The 20,638-nt window shown below is 44.1% G+C and overlaps 2 protein-coding genes across 4 annotated transcripts in view; one reads left to right on the forward strand and one right to left on the reverse strand.

The window, feature by feature from the left end:
* B3GNT2 (UDP-GlcNAc:betaGal beta-1,3-N-acetylglucosaminyltransferase 2) overlaps positions 1-20,638 on the reverse strand; it is a 52,493-nt gene that overhangs the window by 23,391 nt on the left and 8,464 nt on the right. Inside the window, exon 2 of one of the 3 annotated variants that reach the window (XM_081855657.1) lies at positions 14,743-14,833. The gene's annotated coding sequence lies outside the window, so the exon portion shown is untranslated. Of the gene's footprint in view, positions 1-3,616; positions 4,020-14,742; positions 14,834-20,638 lie in introns of those variants that run through there. The other 2 variants (XM_081855658.1, XM_081855655.1) reach the window with 2 other exon arrangements.
* LOC309338633 (uncharacterized protein) lies at positions 3,652-20,177 on the forward strand (the record flags this gene model as incomplete). The annotated part of the gene is made up of 5 exons (XM_081855953.1): positions 3,652-3,814; positions 4,059-4,781; positions 8,817-8,889; positions 8,987-9,144; positions 19,367-20,177. The coding sequence occupies 4 exons, from the start codon at positions 3,652-3,654 to the stop codon at positions 9,021-9,023; spliced, it is 996 nt and encodes a 331-aa protein (XP_081712079.1). The 3' UTR covers positions 9,024-9,144; positions 19,367-20,177.

The raw sequence follows: 20,638 nt of genomic DNA on the forward strand, positions 1-20,638 counted from the left end.
CTTTTATTATAACTTGTTCCTTAAAGTGTGTGTGTCAGACTAACAGACTCATGATTTTTACAATCCTGATTAACTACAAAATAGCATATAGATTTCAAAGTTTGAAAAGTGGAGTAGCATCTAAGAGCTATGCATTGACAAACGCACTTCTCTATGTTTGTTTTGTCCTTTGTCCATAACATTTGACGTACACTTAAACCTTTATTCAGTAATAACTTTCACTGAGTTATTACAAAGGATTTACTAAACAGGATTTACTTCCAAGCATAAACTCTTTTTTCAGTTTCTGTAATCTACCTTTAATCTGCATCATGCACAAAGAGCCCTAAGGCTTCTTTCATGAATACACATATGCAAACACTACCAAGCAGCATATTTGGAAGACACTTGAAACTGAGCAGTTGCCTTCATTTACCAGTGTCTGTAAACAGAATGGTCGCAATTATCGAGCTTCAGTACTTCCTATAGCCAGCAATCAGATTCACCATGATTCTCTTCAGTCTGCCTCAGCTCCAATCAGCGTGCTGGTGTTCTGCTACTGCCTTCCATACTCTCCAGTACCACTCCCTTGCCAACAGTCCCTTCTCCTCCACCATTCCAGGTTTCCCCAATCTGGTGCCCAACATTGGTTTTAGATTACAACTTCCATCAATTCTAAGAATTAAGCATCCTGGTTGGGGGGGGGGGTGATGGGTGTTTAAAGTACACAAAACATCTGGCTGGTATCAGGTTGAGGGAGGTTACGTCAGACTCTTAAGCAGTCAGCTTTCCCCCAATCTTTAAAAAATATATATATTTGATTATAATGTACAAAACAAAACAGGTGAGGATGTGTGTTTGTCTCTCATAGTAAGTGTATTAAGTTCTGTCCCAGAACCTGAGGAATGCAGATGACATGTTTATAGCAGGCTGAAGTTCTTTCATGTATATCACAAACGTCTCCCAAGTTGCCACAAAATTCCGGTACTTTTGCCTTCCCATTTGCTTATGTTATAATAATAATAATAATTTATTATTTGTTCCCCAGCCACTCTGGGCGGCTTCCATAAAAACCAAAAATACACTAAAATATCACAGATTAAAAACTTCCCTGAACAGGGCTGCCTTAAGATGTCTTCTGAATGTCAGGTAGTTATTTATCGCTTTGACATCTGATGGGAGGGTGTTCCACAGGGCGGGCGCCACTACCGAGAAGGCCCTCTGCCTGGTTCCCTGTAGCTTTGCTTCTCACAATGAGGGAACCGCCAGAAGGCCCTCGGCGCTGGACCTCAGCGTCCGGGCAGAACGATGGGGGTGGAGATGCTCCTTCAGGTATACTGGGCCGAGGCCGTTTAGGGCTTTAAAGGTCAACACCAGCACTTTGAATTGTGCTCGGAAACATACTTGGAGCCAATGTAGGTCTTTCAAGACCGGTGTTATGTGGTCTCGGCGGCCGTCACCAGTCTAGCTGCCGCATTCTGGATTAGTTGTAGTTTCCGAGTCACCTTCAAAGGTAGCCCAACATAGAGCGCATCGCAGTAGTCCAAGCGGGAGATAACTAGAGCATGCACCACTCTGGCGAGACAGTCCGCGGGCAGGTAGGGTCTCAGCCTGCGTACCAGGTGGAGTTGGTAGACAGCTGCCCTGGATACAGAATTGACCTGCGCCTCCATGGACAGTTGTGAGTCCAAAAGTTTGTTTCTCTACCATGGCTACATGCTACTCTTTGCAACCAGACTCTTAAGCAGCCAGTTGATCCCTCCCTACCTGTAGCATGGCAACTTTTCTCCAGGTTGTTGTACAACTGACCCAGCATGTGACATAAAGGGGAAGGCCTATTAACACCCGGATAACACAGTGACACACCAGGGAATTATGCAAATAGTCCATTCACTTCCTTGGATTATGAGAAGTCTCAAAAGACACCCTTTTGCTACCTTTCACCTAAGCCATACCAGATATATTCTACTCAAGTCTAAAAAGGAAAATCAAAATTTTCTATGAAAATTAAATGGCACTTAATGGGAAAAACCTACAGCATGGGGCATTTTATGAAAGCTAACGTTACTGTTGTCATGCAGGTGACTAGTTAGAGGTAAAGGTAAGGAAATATAAATAACCATGACTATATCCCTATCTATGAAACAGTGGTATTTACCACTTTTAATAAAGTGCTTCGTAACATAACAAAAACTTATTGCAACATGTAATTTTTGTGATCTTTGGCAAGAATGGAAAGATTCAAGAGCACAAAAGAATCAAGGATTCCCCTTATCTGATGAAAGGTAACCAATTCTTGTCAAAACAGATTCCATATTACCTAGCTGAATCCTAAAGTTAATCATTAAACTACACCATCTGAAGGTCATGCTAAAGGCCTTTAAAACAATTTCTGCTATACATTCTTGTGTTAAACACCAAATTTAAAGTAGGTTATTTTAAGGCTTATTCATGTTTGATGTCTGCACCTATATCAGTGTGGTAAATTCTTTATGCGTGAAATCACCCTCATGGAGTGAGATCATTGTGTCAAACCCTACAATAAAATTAACTCCACTAAAGGTGAAAGAAGAAAACCTGCACAATTGCTAAAAAAAGAACTCCTATTGAATTCCAGAGGAAGCTTCTATGTTTGGAGCAAATTGGCATGGATTATGCTTGCCACTTCCAATTCAGAATGAATTATTTTTCCACTTTATAGCAGAGGGCTGCAGCTTCTAAGGGGCAACTGTCAGTAGAACTGCCCCACTTCACAACAAGGGCTCTGTGTTGCAATGCTCTTCAATATACTGTAATTCATGACCAATGCCAGAAGATCACAAGGTAAGAGCAGCCAGGTCAAGCGCCTGCTATATTCCTCCTTTCAAATTTGTAACTAGGGGGAGCCCTGTTTAGTGTTAGAGTAGAAAACAAATCTCAAGGCCAACTTACTTTTTCACTCAAGCTTCTGCTCTGTGTCATGTTGATACCTGAATAACAGCAACAGAAATCTGGCCCAACTTCTTTTTGTTATCCAGATTTCACCATCACCCTTAGTCAACCACCCGCCCCCTCCCAACGGGGCAACCATATACATATGCACTTAGAAGTCGTCGCGCCCGCCCCCAGTCAAATGTAAAAGTAAATGTGTCTGGGATTGCAACCTAAATGTCTTTGTAGACAAAACCCCTCTACATTTTCACTTGCGCCCACATGAACTCTACCATTCCTGAATACAATATTGACAAGGCTGATGAATGGGCTGTGCAGGTCGGACAGGCAGCGAACTGCTCGAAGCGGGTGGGGAAGAGAACGAGAAAGAGCAGAGCAGAGCCACGCCAGAAGGAGACAGGCTCCCATCTCGACGCCCCAAATCGGAGTCTCTCTCGCACGCGGCCACCGAGGACGCCCCAAGAGGAAATTCCCCCGTTTGTCTCGGAGACCTCAACGCCCATTCTTGAAGCCACAGGCTGAGCTAGAATTTTCCACCGCCAAGTCCGCCAACTCCTTGCGCGTGACCCCTTCCGACGCCGGCCGAAAGCGCAGCCTCCCCTTCTCCCCACCACGCCGGAGCAGCCCGCCGGTTTCCCGGCCAGGAGGGCTGCGGCCGCGGGTCCACTCCTGCCTTGCCCGCCCCTCGCGCCACACAAACACACACCTTGGCGACGGAGGCTCGCCTCACCTTGGCAGACAATGGCCCGCGCCGCCGCCGCCGCTGCTGCTCCTACTCGTGCCGCCGTCGTCGGTGGATCCGCCACCATCGCTTTTCAGGTGGCGATGGCCTCGGCGGCGGCGCCAGAACCCGCCGCGGCTGCTCCCATTGCGCGCCGCTTCCGCCGCGCCTCCGCGCCCCCAGGTGCGGCTCCTCGGCTCTTCTCGCCGGGAACGAGGCCGGTGGTGGAGGCCCGGCGGCGGGGCGCGCGGCTTCCCTCGGCTCTCCCCGACGGCAGCAGGGAAGGGAGAGCTGAAGTCCGGGAAGGGGCGGGTGGCGACGCCGCCCACGCCGCTTCCGCCGGCCTCCCTCCTCCCTCTTTGGCGCGCCAGTGACTCACTGCCTCGCTCGCTCGCTCGCTCGCTGGCTGGCGGGGCGACTCCGACAGAGAGCGCGGTGCTCCCCAGGGCACAGCGCGGACGATGCCTAACCCAGCAGCAGCAGCAGCAGCAGCTTCGGCACCGGCGCCGCGGGCCCGCCAGCTCGCCGGCTGCCGGGGGACATGCTGGCTACCTGCTCGGAGGGGAGGGCCGGGCGGCGGCGCCGGCGGCGCGGCCACTTGTTGCTCGGGTGCCCTCCGAGGCTGCTCCGCTTCCCGCCAGCCTCTCGCCCCGCTCGCGCAGGAACCCAAGGCGGCCACGCTGCCGCTGCCACCGGGGGAACAGACGGGGAACGGGGAGAGGAGCCAGCCAGCCAGCCCGCGAGAGGAGCCAAGCTCCACCTCCTGGGCGGCCCCTCCGAGACAGGCCTCGCGGGGGGGGGGGAGGCGGAGAGGGAGAGGGAGCCCGAAAGAGTCCCGCTCCTTCCCCGCGCCGGCTGGAAGTTCAGAAAAGGAGGCAGCGGGGCCGAAGGGGGAAGAGGAGCGCGGCGAAGCGCGGCCGTCGGAAAACGCAAGGCGGGCAGCAGCTGCGGATCCAAGGAGGAAACGAGCCCATTGCGGCCACGTCTGAACAAACAAACTTGCTCAAACTTCCCTTGGCCGCTAGGGAGAAGCACGGCCCTCAAAGGGCTCGACGTAGCGGAGGGGGCCGGGATGGCGGGTTGAAGGCACCTTGGCAGGTGCGGGACGCCGCCGGGGCGCCTGGCAGGGTTTCTGCTCTAAACCCCGCGGGTGAGATGCCAAGGAGGGCGTTTGCAGTTGCAGACAAGGGTCTTCCGTGTAAACGGGTCGTACAGATCCTTCCCCCCCCCCCCGGTTTGGCCCCCTGGCCCCCACCACATTCCTGCTTCTTCAGCCCTCTTCACCCGTGGGCGAGTTTTGGCTGTTTGGGTTGTAGATTTCTGCCAGCTCCTCAATCACAGGTCTGCCAACCCTCTTTCCATTCTGGGCATGTATAGAGGCATTTTTGCACCTGGGTGCACCTTTAAAAATAATCCCAGGAAGCACACAAGAATAAATGTTACTAGCTGTTTTGTATTTTTCTGTTGTAAACAGCCCTGAGATCTTTAGATGAGGGTGGTATACAAATTTAATAAATAATAACAATAACCTTAGTTATTCTGCTGCACAATAGGGAAAAATGGAAGCTTGTGGTTTTTTGCATGAGGCAATATCCATTCCTGTTTGTTTGTTGTTGCTTTTTAAATACTGAGATCTTGTGGAAGAGTGGTATTTACCTGACTTGCATAAGGTTTGTTTAAGAGTTGTACTGAGGTGGCAGAATTATAGATTAGATGTACTTTCAGCGTACGGCAGTTGGAGGAAATTGGTGTGATGAGTGACCATCTACTGTGCTCAGGTGAGGGGCAAATAGACGTTAGGGGTGCGGTGCTATGAGGCTGCTTATTGAAACATCATGCGTGACAAAAGGCCAACTCAAAAAAATACACTAACAATCTTCTACCGGGGGGTGATTGGATGGGTGGCTGGGTTATTTTCACTTATCAGATTTTTTACATTAAGGGGAAATCTGGATTAAGTGTGTGTAAATCAATAAATACAGGCCAACGTTTTGATGCCCACAATGTTGTGTGGACTCTGTGAAAAGCATATGTTCAGGAACTCATTCCAAAATTCCGGTAGCGCTTTTGTCTGGAAGCCCCCCAGTTGCTTTGTTGCTTTCCTGTTCTTCCTTCACTATCATCAGGACAAATTAGGGCTTCAGTTTTTCATCTACATTTGGTATAATTACACACACAAGCAATTAGTGCACCAAAACAGAATCTCCTCTAGGGGTTTGCTGGAGTAAATTCTCATTAGAATTCAGCACAAATACAAGGAAACGGATCCTTGCATGTCGTCTCCAGCTGTTAGCCAGTCTAAATTCTACAAGACATCTGCTAGTTCTGATAGTCACTTCATTACCAAAGTCAATGTAATAATTGCTATTAACAGGACAAGAATTCAGACCTTGGTATGGAAGGGGAAAGCTATTTTTGGGGAAAGGAGTAAGAGTCATCAGGTTCCAAAGGTCAATCCAACTCTCATGTAAATTTGAGGCTAAACTGTTACAAAGCAGTGTAGTTTGAGAGCATTGCTGTGGTATGTTTGTACATTCAAACAATTTATGTATAAACTTAAAATAGACTTGCTTGAGTTGGTTGTATGTCCATAGCAGCCGACTCATTTTGCTTTTATAAGCAGCAGTGAGCCATATAATAGCAAAGTGTATGAGAGAGCTACGATTCTATTGCCAGTCCATTTTTCATCTAAAAAGTATGGAGCCCCTTGCCCCCTCCAGCACTTTCAACTCATCTACTCCTCTCTCATCCGAGTGCAACAAAATTAAGGGTTCAGTTCTGTGCACTCCAACTTTAAAGTAACCCCACTTAGGATAGAACGGCAGTGACAACATCCTTCCCAACACAAGTCATACAGGAAGATGTAAACAAGTTCTTAGTTCACACTGTAGCACTATGTCTTATAGACTATATTTTTCTGTGTAAGAGAGTTCATGTGTCATCAAATTTCTAAATTAATGCCATGCAGTTTAATGTCAGTATATATTAATCATCCTGCTAAAACTTGTAGATAAGTAAGTGCAAAGTGCAAAGTTCTCAAGAGTATAGTTGTAAAAAGTGTGTATTTTAAGCTTAGAAAAAAATCTAGATTTAATGCAGAGCTTTCCAAACTTTTCATGTTGGTGACACACTTTTTAGACATGCATCATTTCGTGACACAGTAATTGAGTTTTACTAGCAAACCAGAGGTTAAACTAATCCCTTTCCAGCCCCAGGAGGAGTGTGGGGAGCGTTTGTGTGACACACTGCAGCCGACACACTAATGTGTCACGACACACAGTTTGGAAAGCTCCGCTTTAATGTAAATCGAGGTCCCCAAACTTTTTGGGCCTGGGAGCAGATTTGGAAATCTAAGAAACTGCTGTGGGCACCACAAAGTGCTCAATTCACACCAGATAAACTAGTGATACTCAGACCACTCCTGCATGCAACAGCCCCTCGAGCATAACAGCTATTTACACTCCAAAAATAAATAAAATAGAAAAAAGGAGGCAATAGTCCACCCCAAACTACAGGCAATGTCACCCCACAAAACAACAACAAAGCCAAACTCCAGGCAGGGGTGCTGGCAGGTGCCAAGGGATGTACCCGAGGATGCTGTGGTGCCCATGGGCACCATGTTGGGAAATGTATATGTAGATCAATTTAATGCATCCCCCCCCCCCTCAGATAAGTAGAAGCCATGTGTAGTTTATAAGAAAAGCTTTGGTCTCCCTCTTCCGGGGGGGGGGGGGACATTCACAAGCGTCTAAGGGCTAGGATCCAGAGATACTTTAGACTGGACCTAATGGTTAGGGGTCCCTTTACCTTTAAATGCCAGAAAACTGGAATAGAATGGAGTTTCTGTAACTGAAGCTGTCATGCAATTGAAGGTACCATTCCATGTTACAAGTACCACTACATCCTCCTTGCTGTCTCTGCTGGTTCATTTGTCCTCTTTGTGAGCAATTGATCTCATGCTGAATCAAGTTCCATAATAGGGGGAATCACTGCAGAGAAGGCTCTGTTCAACATTCCTAGTGATTTCTGCAAGTGGGTATCTCAACAGGTCCTCTAGAGTAGAACTTAAGGTACAGGCAGGTTGATACATATGTAAGTAACCTGCCCCAAACTATTTGGGGCTTTAAAATTCATGACCACTTTGAATTGGGTGTGGTAACTGGGCACTGGCAGCCTACGACACTGGATCAATATTGGTGTACAGGCATCTCACGTGTCTTCAAGTCATGTGCGACCACGCATATGCATGGTACCAGAAAACTTGAAGTGGGGGGAGAGACCTGAAGAGCCTTATCAAAGCCCTCCTGTGCCTCCGGCTCACAAGGAGCCTGTCCCTGGAGCCTGAAGGGGATGTCCCCTTTGGGCTCTGGCGAAGGTCTCTTCATGAGCTGGAGATGCAGTGGGGTGCTCTTCACTTATGCATGCAGATATCTTTCTGTGGTTTCATGTAGAGGTTAAAACATATGGGGGACAGAATAAAACCGAGGCACCCCATAAGTCAAAGGCCTATGAAACAAATTCCTCAGCAACACCTTCTGTAACTGATTCTCCAAGAAGAACCAGAGTTACCACAACACTACATCCCAGCCCAGGCAACAGGTCCATCCATTTCCAGCATAAGGCAAACACTTGGGCAATTATGGCTGCTTCTGCTCCAAAACTAGGCCTGAAACCAGACTGGTATCACCTGACACTGCCTGCTCACATCAGCTTACCGAAAATGGAACATTAAAAACTGGGAGGTAGATCTCTCAAACCAAACGTCTAAATTAAGCTTTCTTACCATGGGTCTCACTACAGCCTCTTTAAAAATTGCAGGGATCATTCTCCCCTCAAAAAAGGTTTTCACGACATCAAAGATTCACGCACCCAGCCCTGCCCTGGCAGTTTCATCAGCTAAGATAGGCATGACTCCGGAAGACAAATAGTAGACCTTATCCCTCCAAGTAGGTGGTACACATCTACATGTTTCACAAGCTGCGACATGACCATATGGCACACACTGTCACAACTATGGCATCAAAGTAAGCATGGATGCAATAACTTTATCTGCTAATTACTTAACTAATTCTTTGAGGATTATTGTTTTGTTTTTTAATATGTATTTTTGTGTTTATACTGTAAACCTCCCTGTGATCCTCGGATGAAGGACGGTATAGAAATTTAGTAATAAATCTCTCGCCAGGTCTGCACCCAGGAGGCCCTTCACTACATGAAAGATCTCTGCAGGACTATGTTGAACAGACAGTGGTGGCAAAGTATGATTTGTTTGTCACAACTTAATTAAGACTGCAAGTGGGTTTTCATCTCTGTTCTGATGTAATCATAATGAGTCTTCTTCCATTTATGTTATAGACCCTATGGTTTCAAGGAGCTAATACTGGCTCAATGACTAGACTGAGGTTATTTGGGAGTGATCAAAACAACATTCTCTCTGACCCATCTTTCAAGATGCAGGGACAAGAGAGGTTGGAGAAGGGCTGGAATCAGCCCAGGACACTTTGAGGCCCGAGGTAAAAGGATAAGATGCTACTCCTCTCCCATTCTATATAAAGAAGCCAATTGGACTGGTAGCTAAATCATGAAATTTTGCATGTTAGCTTGGGAGGTCAGGGCAGGCAATGGTGGCACATGCAGTTTTATTTTCCTCCACTTTGCTGCCCCTCCATATCTCACCCCGTCCAACTCCCCATCCAAGCATCTGCCTCACTCTGCCTAATGGTGGGGCCAATCCAGGGAAGAGGAACTCAAAAACTGCACAGCAATTATACTAATCCCTTCTGTCTCTAAATGTGATCCCTATTTAATATTTATATAGCACTTTCCCCAATGTCAACCTTCATTAGAGCAAAGATCATTACTTTTGACAAGTATGCAAGAGTACAGTCTACTACACCTGAGTGGTCCTTGTGTAGAACTGGTACTTTTCAAAAATAGTTCCTGTGAAACAGTGGTATTAGTATCTAAAATGATAAAGTTGCACTCCAATTTCAGCTCTTTAGTTCATGTATGCTGCTAACTGTTTCTCCTAGAATGTTTTAAATCTATTCTTTGACTTCCTGTGTGTCAAATAGAGTGGTTACAAGGCACTATAGTCTAGATATGGTGTCGCCTGGGGATGAATGTTTAGTTGATTAGTCATTTATATTTTAACTGATTAAGCAATCAATGGATGAACTGTAAATCAATTTGTATATTAATGTAAATTCAGTATGTGTCTTTTTAAGCATTGAGGGCAAGGATATACGCAGGGCACAAAAGCCCTGCACACTTTCCCCACTCCTCCCCCAATCACTGGATATGTTATTTAGCATTTCAGTGGACTTCTGACATCTGACCAAGCAGATGCACTTTCAAGCATATCATCATCAAGGTAAGGGCAAGAAACATGCTTTATTTCAAATGAAAGCTGAGATTCTCAGGAAGCTGAATTCTGCAGAATCGTGGTGAAATTAAACCAGACAGTACAAGATACAGTTATTTTGCAACATCTGATTGTCTCTGCACCGGAAAAAGTAACATGAGAAGTAGACTTGAAAGATAAGACTGATTATGTACGAAAAGATAAAAGTTGAGGTGAAAGCCCTTGAATGCTTCTCTCTTGGGAAATAACTGGGTAGGAACTATTGCTTGCCAGATTTTTATTTTTTTTTAAAGGTAAAGGTACCCCTGCCCGTATGGGCCAGTCTTGACAGACTCTAGGGTTGTGCGCCCATCTCACTTAAGAGGCCGAGGGCCAGCGCTGTCCGGAGACACTTCCGGGTCACGTGGCCAGCGTGACAAAGCTGCATCTGGCGAGCCAGCGCAGCACACGGAAAGGCTGTTTACCTTCCCACCAGTAAGCGGTCCCTATTTATCTACTTGCACCCGGGGGTGCTTTCGAACTGCTAGGTTGGCAGGCGCTGGGACCGAGCAACGGGAGTGCACCCCGCTGCGGGGATTCGAACCGCCAACCTTTCGATCGGTAAGCCCTAGGCGCTGAGGCTTTTACCCACAGCGCCACCTGCGTTCCTATTGCTTGCCAGATCAAGCCTCACTTTATTGTATTCAGTAAGCAAATCACTGCAAATTTCACCTTCACTCTGTTGCTTATGTACTTAAAAAAAAGGAAGGGGTATTTTTCCTTTGATTTGATGGTGTTTACATTGTATAGCTTGTAATATTGATCCTTGCAGTGTGGTGCTATTATTTGCTGAAATAGGAAGAGAAGCACTAGTGTGTGATGAGGCAGCTAATTTTTATTTCCTGATGTGCCCAAGTAATTATTTATCCCTCACATTTGTATCATGTCCTTCTATTACCTTGGAAATGGCAGTCTCTTTTCTCATGTAATGCACAGATACAAATCTTTTAAGGCGAGTATTTTCATTTGCTAAAAGGAAATAATCATGTTTCAGAGTAGGAGGGTCCCTCTTTTTAAAGTATAAAAAAGAATTACCCAGTCTTCATCATAACTAGATACATGCTTGTTTATCTGTCTAAACCAGAGGTTTTCAACCTGTGTGCCTCGGCACCCTTGGGTGACTTAACAATTGGTCAGGGGTGCCGTGGGGTGCCCTTCTCTCTCCCTCTCCCTCTTCATGTCACCCATGCTTTCTGCATATCTGCAAATCCTCTTTTTTCTGCACCAAATCTCTCCATTTTTTTCTGCACCAAAAAGGGTGGAATGGGGTGTGGTGGTGGGTAGAATGGGGGAATCCCCACTTACACAAGTCCTGTAATGGAACCTCAGTGAAAGTGGCTCCCAATTCGGGGGAGGGGGAGACCATTTGACAACATGGGACTGATCTCTATGTAAACATGTTTTAAAATGCAGTGTCAGCTTCTCTGAGACACCCAGTGACAACAGGGCATTTTTATATCTAAAAGGCAAACTTGGGTACATTTATATATGCTTGCAGCATGCAACTTTTTTTTTAGAATGCATGTTTCATTTTCTATCTGTATATAAAACAGCATCAGCATTAGACACTGCAACTAGCAGTCTTGCATGTGCAAGCAAAACTGACCACTTGCTGGAACAGGCCAGGGTCCAAATGCTGGAATGAGTTTGCTATAGTAGCTGCTTGCTTCCTAGTGATTACTTTCACATATATATGTGCATATAACTAAGAATTATATGACAGAATTTGAAGCAATGGGAATTAGACCTGTTTCAGGTCTGCCCTACAGCTTTCTCTTTATCCCAGATCCCTGCTGGCTGCTTGTTGCTTACTCAGTTCTAAAGCAAAGTTCTTATGTGCATATGCAAGGCCTTCTCAATTATTCCCCTGCATGGCAGGTGGAGCCTAGCGTTCCTCACCATCAGATTCTTGACACCTACTTGAATTCTTGCCTTCATGTCCTGCTTGTGGGCTTCCCAAAGGCATCTGGAAGGCCACAGCTTGAAACATAATGCTGGATTTGGTGATCCTTAGATCTGATTCAGCAGAGCTACTCATGTTCTTATTCTGAAGTGGTTCTAGGGTTATGTTCTATTATGAGTCACTCAGGGTTACAACTTGTGGGCGAGATATTTAGAAATGAAAAGATACAAAAACCTGCAAAACCTATTTACTAGTAGAGAAGGTGGGATGACTATCTTCACCATAAGATGTGATCACTCTTTCAAACTGCCCCCAGGACTCTCAAAACCTAGTCTTTCTCCAGCTGAAGCTGAGAACACATCTTATATATTGCTTACAATACCCACATCTGCAAACAAACAAATTTGCCTTATTTACCCATGTCAAAATAAGATCTTACTGGATTCTAATGGATTCCCCCACCCCAGTACCTCCTTTGTTACTGTGGTAAATTTGCCTTGCCTTCTGTTCTTTTAACTCTTCTGGGTTTTGTAGCGTTCCAATCTTCATAGTACATAACTGAGAAAATTATAGTCCTAGCTTTCAATGACTTCCTCCAATAAATGCTCATAAGAAAAGATGAATTTCTTCTTGACTACACAACATAATTTGGTTTACAAAGCTATTTATTTAGCATGAAAGCCACCACTACCAGATTCAGCCTGGGATATGTTCATATTAGCACAACGTGAAGCCAAGGCTGCTGAAAGGCCAGACAGGACAGAAATATGGAAGGGAATGGTTATGCAATGTCTCAGCCAAAAGGATTAACATTACTGAAGGACACAGAGCTCGATTCAGCAATACTGCCTGCCCCAGGCATGTCCCTGTGACGTTGGGTTGTAAGAAAGCTTAGGCATTCTCTTCACTTTTTGCTTCCTTTCGTTCCCCTCAGAAATGATTATTTTCTCAGCAACCCAAAAAGCCTTCAGCATTCAGTTTTAACCTAAATCGGTGATGGACGCTTACAAGACCACAATCTGAGTCCTTTCTTTGACAAGACTCTCGAGTACTTCGTTGGCACATATACGGAGTCAATTCTGCAGCAACACAAATCTGGAACAGCCATAGAAACTGAGAGTGAGAGTGCTTGTCTGCATTCTGCTGATGCCACCTTGCAGAGTAAGCCTTCCACCAGGGAAAGCTAATCAAATATTGCAGTCATCTTGTAAGAAAGACAACCATGTGTTTCAAACTTTAGGAAGAAACTGATCGAAGCCCATGCATAACCCTCTGTTTTCTCCCCAAATGGGATTTAATTGACTTTGATTGGTCTATAAATGTTACATGCAATGGCATGAATCATAGAATCAAAGAGTTGATGGTTATGTCACACTTCAACTTGCTATACAAGGCACCAGAAAACCTCTTAAATCTTCTTCCCTGTGTGCATTGATGTTTTACTTTCCACAAGCATGACCAATCTGGGTCCACTTTGCAATGCACTGTTATCATATGTTTATTGCCCATGCACACTCTCTGTCACACATGTGACATTGCAGTCCAGGTATGTTTGGGAATAGAGCCTGGAACAGCTAGAAGCAAAAATCTGTAATAGAGACCTTTGTACACTATACAGTATACTGAAGACAAAGGATCTGGATCACTTAAGAAAACAATACTGTAACATTTCCCCACACCCTAAAGGGATTTAGTAATCTCTTTAAACCACCTGCATCATGTTCCTCCCTCATCCACTGTCATCTGGCAGCAGTCATTTCATACCATCAAGCTACAAGAAAGCAAGTGTCGCTACACTTGGCAGGGGGTTGGACTCGATGGCCCTTGTGGTCTCTTCCAACTCTATGATTCTATGATTCTACACCCTCAGTGGGAGATGAGCAACTTTTGGCTCCTCCTTTTCTTGAACTGCTCTTTTCCAGCTGGTCATTATAAGAACTTTGTTCACTGAGGTCTAGTGGCTGAGTGTTTCTTTCTCCCTCCCTCTCAATGCCTTCTTTTGCATTGTATCTTAGATTATCAGCACAATGTCAGATATGTTCTTGTATTTTATCTTTGTAAGCTGCTCTGGAACCCTTTCTGAGCTGAGGTGGGGTGAAGATATTTTAAATAAATCACAATAAATATAACACTCCATGCATGTGATAGGTCTGTCCCTGAGAGTACAGTTCTTCCAATAAAAGACCAAAGGAAACATTGCTCACAGGGAGAGCAGTAAAAAACTCTGGAATCCAAATGAACATATTTGGGAAGAGGGAAGCTAACCACATCTTGGGATGGTCACATGACTATCATTCTCCATGTCCCTCCCAGGGTAAGAGCTTTTTGTTGAAAGAAACAATTTATAACAATCCATGGGGACATATAACAAGTTGTCGTGTCTACTGTTAAACAATTAAGTCCAGTATTCCTGCTTTCTAGACTTCTGTCAGGTACTAAAGTTGAATAAGGTTTCATCTTAATATAAAGCAATGTATACTTTCACTCTCAAGTAGTAGTCAACTCATTATTATAATTCCTCTGCAATTTCAGTTGCACATAGAAGTTTCTAGGCAACCACAAGAATAATAAACATGGGTGGGAGAAATGTTCATAATGGGGGGAACTCCATTTTTACATGGTTTTATAAAAGTATAAAAGTTTTATACAGTAAGATATAAAAAAGATATGTGCAGTTTTTAAAAATCTTTTGCCAGTCACTTTTGAACAAATTCATATTTCAATGAGTATTATTTTGGCTAATGGCCCATATTTTCACCACCATTAAAAACCATTAATGTATATATAAGACAAAATGTAACTTACAAGGAATAAGAGAGGAGCGAAGCAGAGAATTCAAATGTGTCGACAACAGCGGACGGTAGTTTTCACTTCAATTTGTTCAGTCTCCTTGGACCTAAAATTAAAATATTAATTTAAAAATATGTATATATATATTGAGGGTATTGGATGTCCTGGAGGTTTTTTCAAAAAGGCATGATGCAGTCTGCTAGATGCTGGGGCTGTAATGCAGAATTTGTATCAATAGTTCATATGATATAATGATACAGGGTAGTGAACCTGTTGTGTGGAAAACTCTTTCTTTGGTTTTAGGAACATATTTGTGGGTGTTAATCTGTGATCCTGGAGTGAATGGGTCACTCCTCAGTGGCAGAGGATGTGGAGAACTGAGAAGCAATTAATTGTGGTGTGATGAGCATGGCAGGTGTGTTGGAGTAAGCATGGGGGGGTAGGTGTGAGGGGAGTATGAATATCCTGCTGTTATTTCTGGGAGGAGAAGGTATGGCATAGTTAGTGGCAGTGATCAGAAAAATAGAACGGAACACCAGCTTCATGCCATCCCCTCTACTGACCCAAACTTGCAGGGAACTGGTGACTTGGCTACTGGGACTCCCAGGCCTCAATTATACAAACCAGGTCAGACTTTCTTTACTTTAAGAAATTCTATCTCAATCCAGAACTTTCTACTCCGTTATAATGAACAAGACACATCTTGAGCATCCCCCCACCCCACCCAATAAACACAAGGTTGTGTTTATTCTTAGTTAATCTCATTGGACAGGGACCAAGAGGAGACTGTTACCATTCATATCTACTCTATCAGCTTACTTGGTTGTTGGCAAGTGTTAATGGTCAATTCCCCTCTGTGTACATGATGAACCTCAGGTGTCCCAAGAAGAATTGGCTTTTCCCTGATTCATCAATTCATTTCTTCCTGGCTAGCCCTTTTCTTGATTCTCCAGAGAGAAAAAGAATGGGCAGGATTCATTTAAGCTGATGTGTACACAGAATGAGGTCCACTTGTGCAATGGGACCCCACCCTTGCATTCCCTAAATCTGTCTGTAGGGTTTTGGGGAACCCCCAGCACAGGTTAAGGGGGTGCATGCAGAGAGAAGAGAGGGTGGCAACCTTGTTTTAGGCATGCATGCATACCCACTTTGGGCTACATTGAATTCCACACAATGAGATCTCCCCTGGTTCTTTTGTCACCCCCTTGAATGCCTTCTAGGGTGCCCTGCAATGACTTGTTTGCATGGCGCATGAAGGGACTCTACTTCCAACTTATCAAACCCAGCTTAAAATCTATATCAGGGCGAGGTTAGCTAGAAATCACTTGTTTATTTTTTAAATTTCATGCTGCTTCTTATTCGTCTACTTGCTTATTTTGAAGCTTTTAATAAAAAGTTTAATGATAAACCTGGAGCTGACTGAATAAGGTTTTGTTTGCCCACAGTCTCCCTCACCCACAGTTGGCTACTTGTGCCTAAAGCTACCTGGTTAACAGAAGGAAACTGGCCCAGATCTGCTGTTCTCCACAGAAGAGGTCTGGATTCTTACACATTCAGACTAGGGTTATATAATGTGGGTGGTGGCTGCCTCTCGCTCTCAGCTTCACCTACCTCACAAGGAATATGTGTACCTTTGTCACACATGGTTGTCCAGCTAAATACATTTTAATGCAACAAGTACTGAGGCTAATGGATTTTGGAACTGTACAATCATTTCCCCTAAGCTAGTAAACAGCTGCTCATACTGTTTAAACAGAGGCACCACTGATTGTTTCATGACTCAACCACAAAATGTTCAATGTTAATCTCACATCAGGAATAAAGTTAAATAGATGGCAAGAAGCTGATAGTTACCCATATTTATACTAATTAATGACGGGTACTCCCCCTCCCCCCATCCTCCAAGATATTTCCCCTTTTCCCTGCACTCACAAAGCAGCTGGCAGCTGTAATTTCTGTGCAGGTATTTCTGGAATAAGTCATTTCAGAATGGAAAACTTAATACCCCGTTATCAAATGTTCACAAATGTCACCAATATCAGAAAGTATAGATGTTTCAGGCTGTAGAAGTAGAGTCTCTAATTGAAATCATTGGAACAACTATGAATTATGGAAACTGGTAAAATTTTGTGATGAAATAAATGTCATTCTAACAAATGGGCAGAAAAAGGGAGGCAGTTTTCACGGATTCTCCCCTCTGCTTGCAGCTCCCCTTACTGAGCACATTTTCAGGGGCTGTAGGGACAAGGAAACTGTGTATGTTGCCTCACTCCTTCTCACCAGCAGAAGCATCCTGTGAATGGAACTCCACTCACAAGATGCTTCCAATGGTAGAAAGATACAATTCAAGATTAGCAAAGTCTGATGTAGATCCTTTTTTACAAAAGTAAGTCCCCCTTTTCCTAAGATGGTCATAATGAAAGAACTATCTGTAATAGCATTAAGGAGTGTCTGAGGAAGCCACAAGGCTCTGGTTAAAAATATCATTTAATCCAGAAACACTGAGGGGTGGTTAGTATCTGAAACACTTTATTGTAGTCAGAAGATCTTGAAAAGAAGAATCATGTGCTGGATTCTCATTTGTATTTCACTAACCTTCAATCAGATGATAAGATACAATATAGGGGAGAAACACAAATTTTCCATCCAGCTGACACAAAAATTTCAGACATTTTCCTCCGCCTCCTCCAATGAAGCACATCTGCCAAATTTCAGATACAGTGGTACCTCAGGTTACATACGCTTCAGGTTACATATGCTTCAGGTTACAGACTCCGCTAACCCAGAAATAGTGCTTCAGGTTAAGAACTTTGCTTCAGGATGAGAACAGAAATTGTGCTCCGGCGGCACGGCGGCAGCAGGAGGCCCCATTAGCTAAAGTGGTGCTTCAGGTTAAGAACAGTTTCAGGTTAAGAACGGACCTCCGGAACGAATTAAGTACTTAACCTGAGGTACCACTGTAAATGGTCAAAGGGCTCTTCATTTAATGAGTCCATTAAGAAAGGCATTAACTAATTCCTATTTGACATAATATCAAAAAACCAAGACAAAACAAAACACCCTGGTGCAATGCAAGAACAGAAAGAAGAACAGACCTGAGTGCCAAGGTAAAGAGTATTCCTCCCAGGCGCCCTCCAGCTGGAGGGTGCCTAGGAGGGATGTGGCAGCTCGGGTGCCCTGCAGACCCAGTGTCGCCCGGGGCAATCAGCCCCTCCCGCACCCCCTAACTACGCCACTGGTGTATGGAAGTCCTGGGTTGCCAAGCCAACAAGACCCACCCCGCTCTCAGTCTCACTGATGTCCAAAAGAAAGCAGAGCAATACATTTGGCACCAGTTGAGCTGCAAGAGTTACTGGAAGAAGGCATACAAGGCACCATCCAGGCATCTTAGGGACTCCACTCTGGATATTAGGATTTACTCCTTAGTCTTCTCCCAAAGATATCTGACAAGGCAGTGGAGATTAAGGATCAGAGTTTTCCTTCATTTAGATTGGCTACCTTCCCTGGCTGATGAGCCCCATCTGCCCCTCATTTCCCTCTACACCACATGCAAAAACCGCCTTCTTGGCCTTTAGACCCACTTTTGGTCTCATCTACTCAATCTGCCGGAGCCTGTCTTTGTATGCAGAGAAAGTCCCTAATTCACTGAGGGTTTAAAACTACCCTCACCTAGTTTAGCTGGCCAGTTCCTGGGCTGTGGTTGCTGTTGCATGCTGACAGCTTCTAGGAACCACAGGTGAGAGCTGAGTACAGGTTGGGGACTAAAGGTGGACAAACTACCCCAGAAGGAGCAGGACATGGTCTCCCACCAGAGGTTCTACCCCTTCCTTACCACCCCATACACCTCTGCAGACCTATGGTCTGTATTTAAAATGCTAAACAGGTACCCCCAAACAAAATAAGAACAAATATAAGATCAAAGTTCCTGTTTTCCAGAAATTGGTCAATTGCTAGCCCTGGCCAGGGGTTGCACTCCTCCTGAAGAAACAGGACCGCAGTTTGGGAGTGCTTCTAGATCCAGTATTGTCACTAGAGGCCCAGATAGCCTTAGTGGCTAGAAGTGCCTTTTAGAAGATGTGACTGGTGTAACCATTACAGACATTCCTGGACAGGGAAACCTTGGCCACAGTAGTTCATGCCCTGGTGTCTTCAAGACTCAGTGAGTGCAATGTTCTATTTTTGGAACCTTCTTAAAACATTTTTGTTCAGACAAGCCTATCCAGACATGTAGAAATAATGTGTGTTTTATCTCTTTTTAGCTACTGTTGATATTAATAATGATTTGAATGTTTTTAAATACCTGTTTTTAACTGTTGTCACTGATAATTTTAATGCTTTATTTAACATTTTCATAAACCACTTAGTTTTTTGTTACTATCAAGTGGTATATAAATTAGTTTTTAAAATTAACTCTAATAATAAAAAATTTAAATGCAAATGGTGCAACAAGGAACTGTGCTTTTGTTTTACACATACAATCAAGGATCCAATCATGGCACTTTTTTATTATTATTACTACACATCCCTTTTTTAAATTCCAATGATCAGATTCTTTTGCTAGAATGTGCTCTCACTGTTCTCTCTCTCTGAACCTTGTGTGCCCCACTGTCACACATCATATAATCTGGCTCTGGCTAAGGAAACTGAAATGAAGAAGAAAAAGAAGAGATAGGAGGCACCAAATGAACCGTTACTCATTCCTGAGTAGTTTCTGTTTTCATAAGCAGAGAAGTGTTGTGTTCACCTCAAGATAACAGCCACAATGGACCCCATTTATCCTGAAAGGATCCCCCTAATTTGAAGTAAGTAGGGTCTTTTTGGCTGAGGGCTTGTGTCTTGTAAACCTGTTAAAGCTATTAACTGGCTCCCCAGTGGTAGTACTTTGCTTACCCATCTCTCTTTCACAGGTAAGGAAATAAAACAGAAAGAAGTTAAGTGAATTCCCCAAGGCTATACAGAGAAGTGACTGGTGGATGGGGAATTTGAACACATTCATTTTAAAGCTACAATCCTGTCATGCTATCTCTCCAGGCAATGCGTGTCTCACTCTGGGGAGAAAAACATTACGCAGAAGTCATGGAAACTTGTCAAGCGAGGTTCAGCAGTTGCTATCTGGCTACACTTTGGAACATGGATCATCATCTTGAAGCCAGAGAAGCTGAATTCAGAAGGGAAGAACAGAGAATGTCTGGCCTATGTCTTATCTTTTGTGAGATACCCTTCTAAGTTCCCTTTCAAAGTCAAGACTGAAATCCAGTTCATATGTAAAAATATTGAGATAGGCAAATCATTATTGCCATATTTTTCCGTGCATAAGGCACCCCCATGTATAATTTTGGGGACTCCAAATTAAGAAAACACCCCTCAGCACTACCCGTGTATAAGACGAGCCCCTTGTGATTGATTGTGTGACTGCGGAAATGAATAAAAGCCCCCCATCTAAACAATGACTATCATCAGTGCAGGTAAGATTTCTTTTTAAATTTTTTATCATCTACAATACTGTCTTATTTATTTTATAGCACAGTACATTGGTTATTGCTTTGATTTGATGGATCAATGGTCTTGTTGGATAGTAAAAGTCATGTTAAATTGCTGTTTTAGGGGTTGTTTTTAAAAGTCTGGAATGAATTAATCCATTTTGCATTACTTTCTATGGGAAAATGCGCCTTGGTTTTGGAACACTTTGGTTTTGGAACAGACTTGCAGAATGATTTAAGTTTAAGAACCAAGGTACCACTGCAATGCTGACTTGGCAGCCCCCACCCCAAACCAACTGCTGTGCAAATCTTCCTTTACCAAAGGCTAAAGAATCATAACATTAACAAGATTCTTGCACTTTGTTACAGCAATAAGAAGAAAGAGACATCATCAACATACAGTACAGTACTGCATTAGTATCCATGCATTA

Source organism: Podarcis erhardii (assembly GCF_964252035.2).
Source record: "Podarcis erhardii genome assembly, chromosome: 3".
Classification (NCBI taxonomy): Eukaryota; Metazoa; Chordata; class Lepidosauria; order Squamata; family Lacertidae; genus Podarcis; species Podarcis erhardii.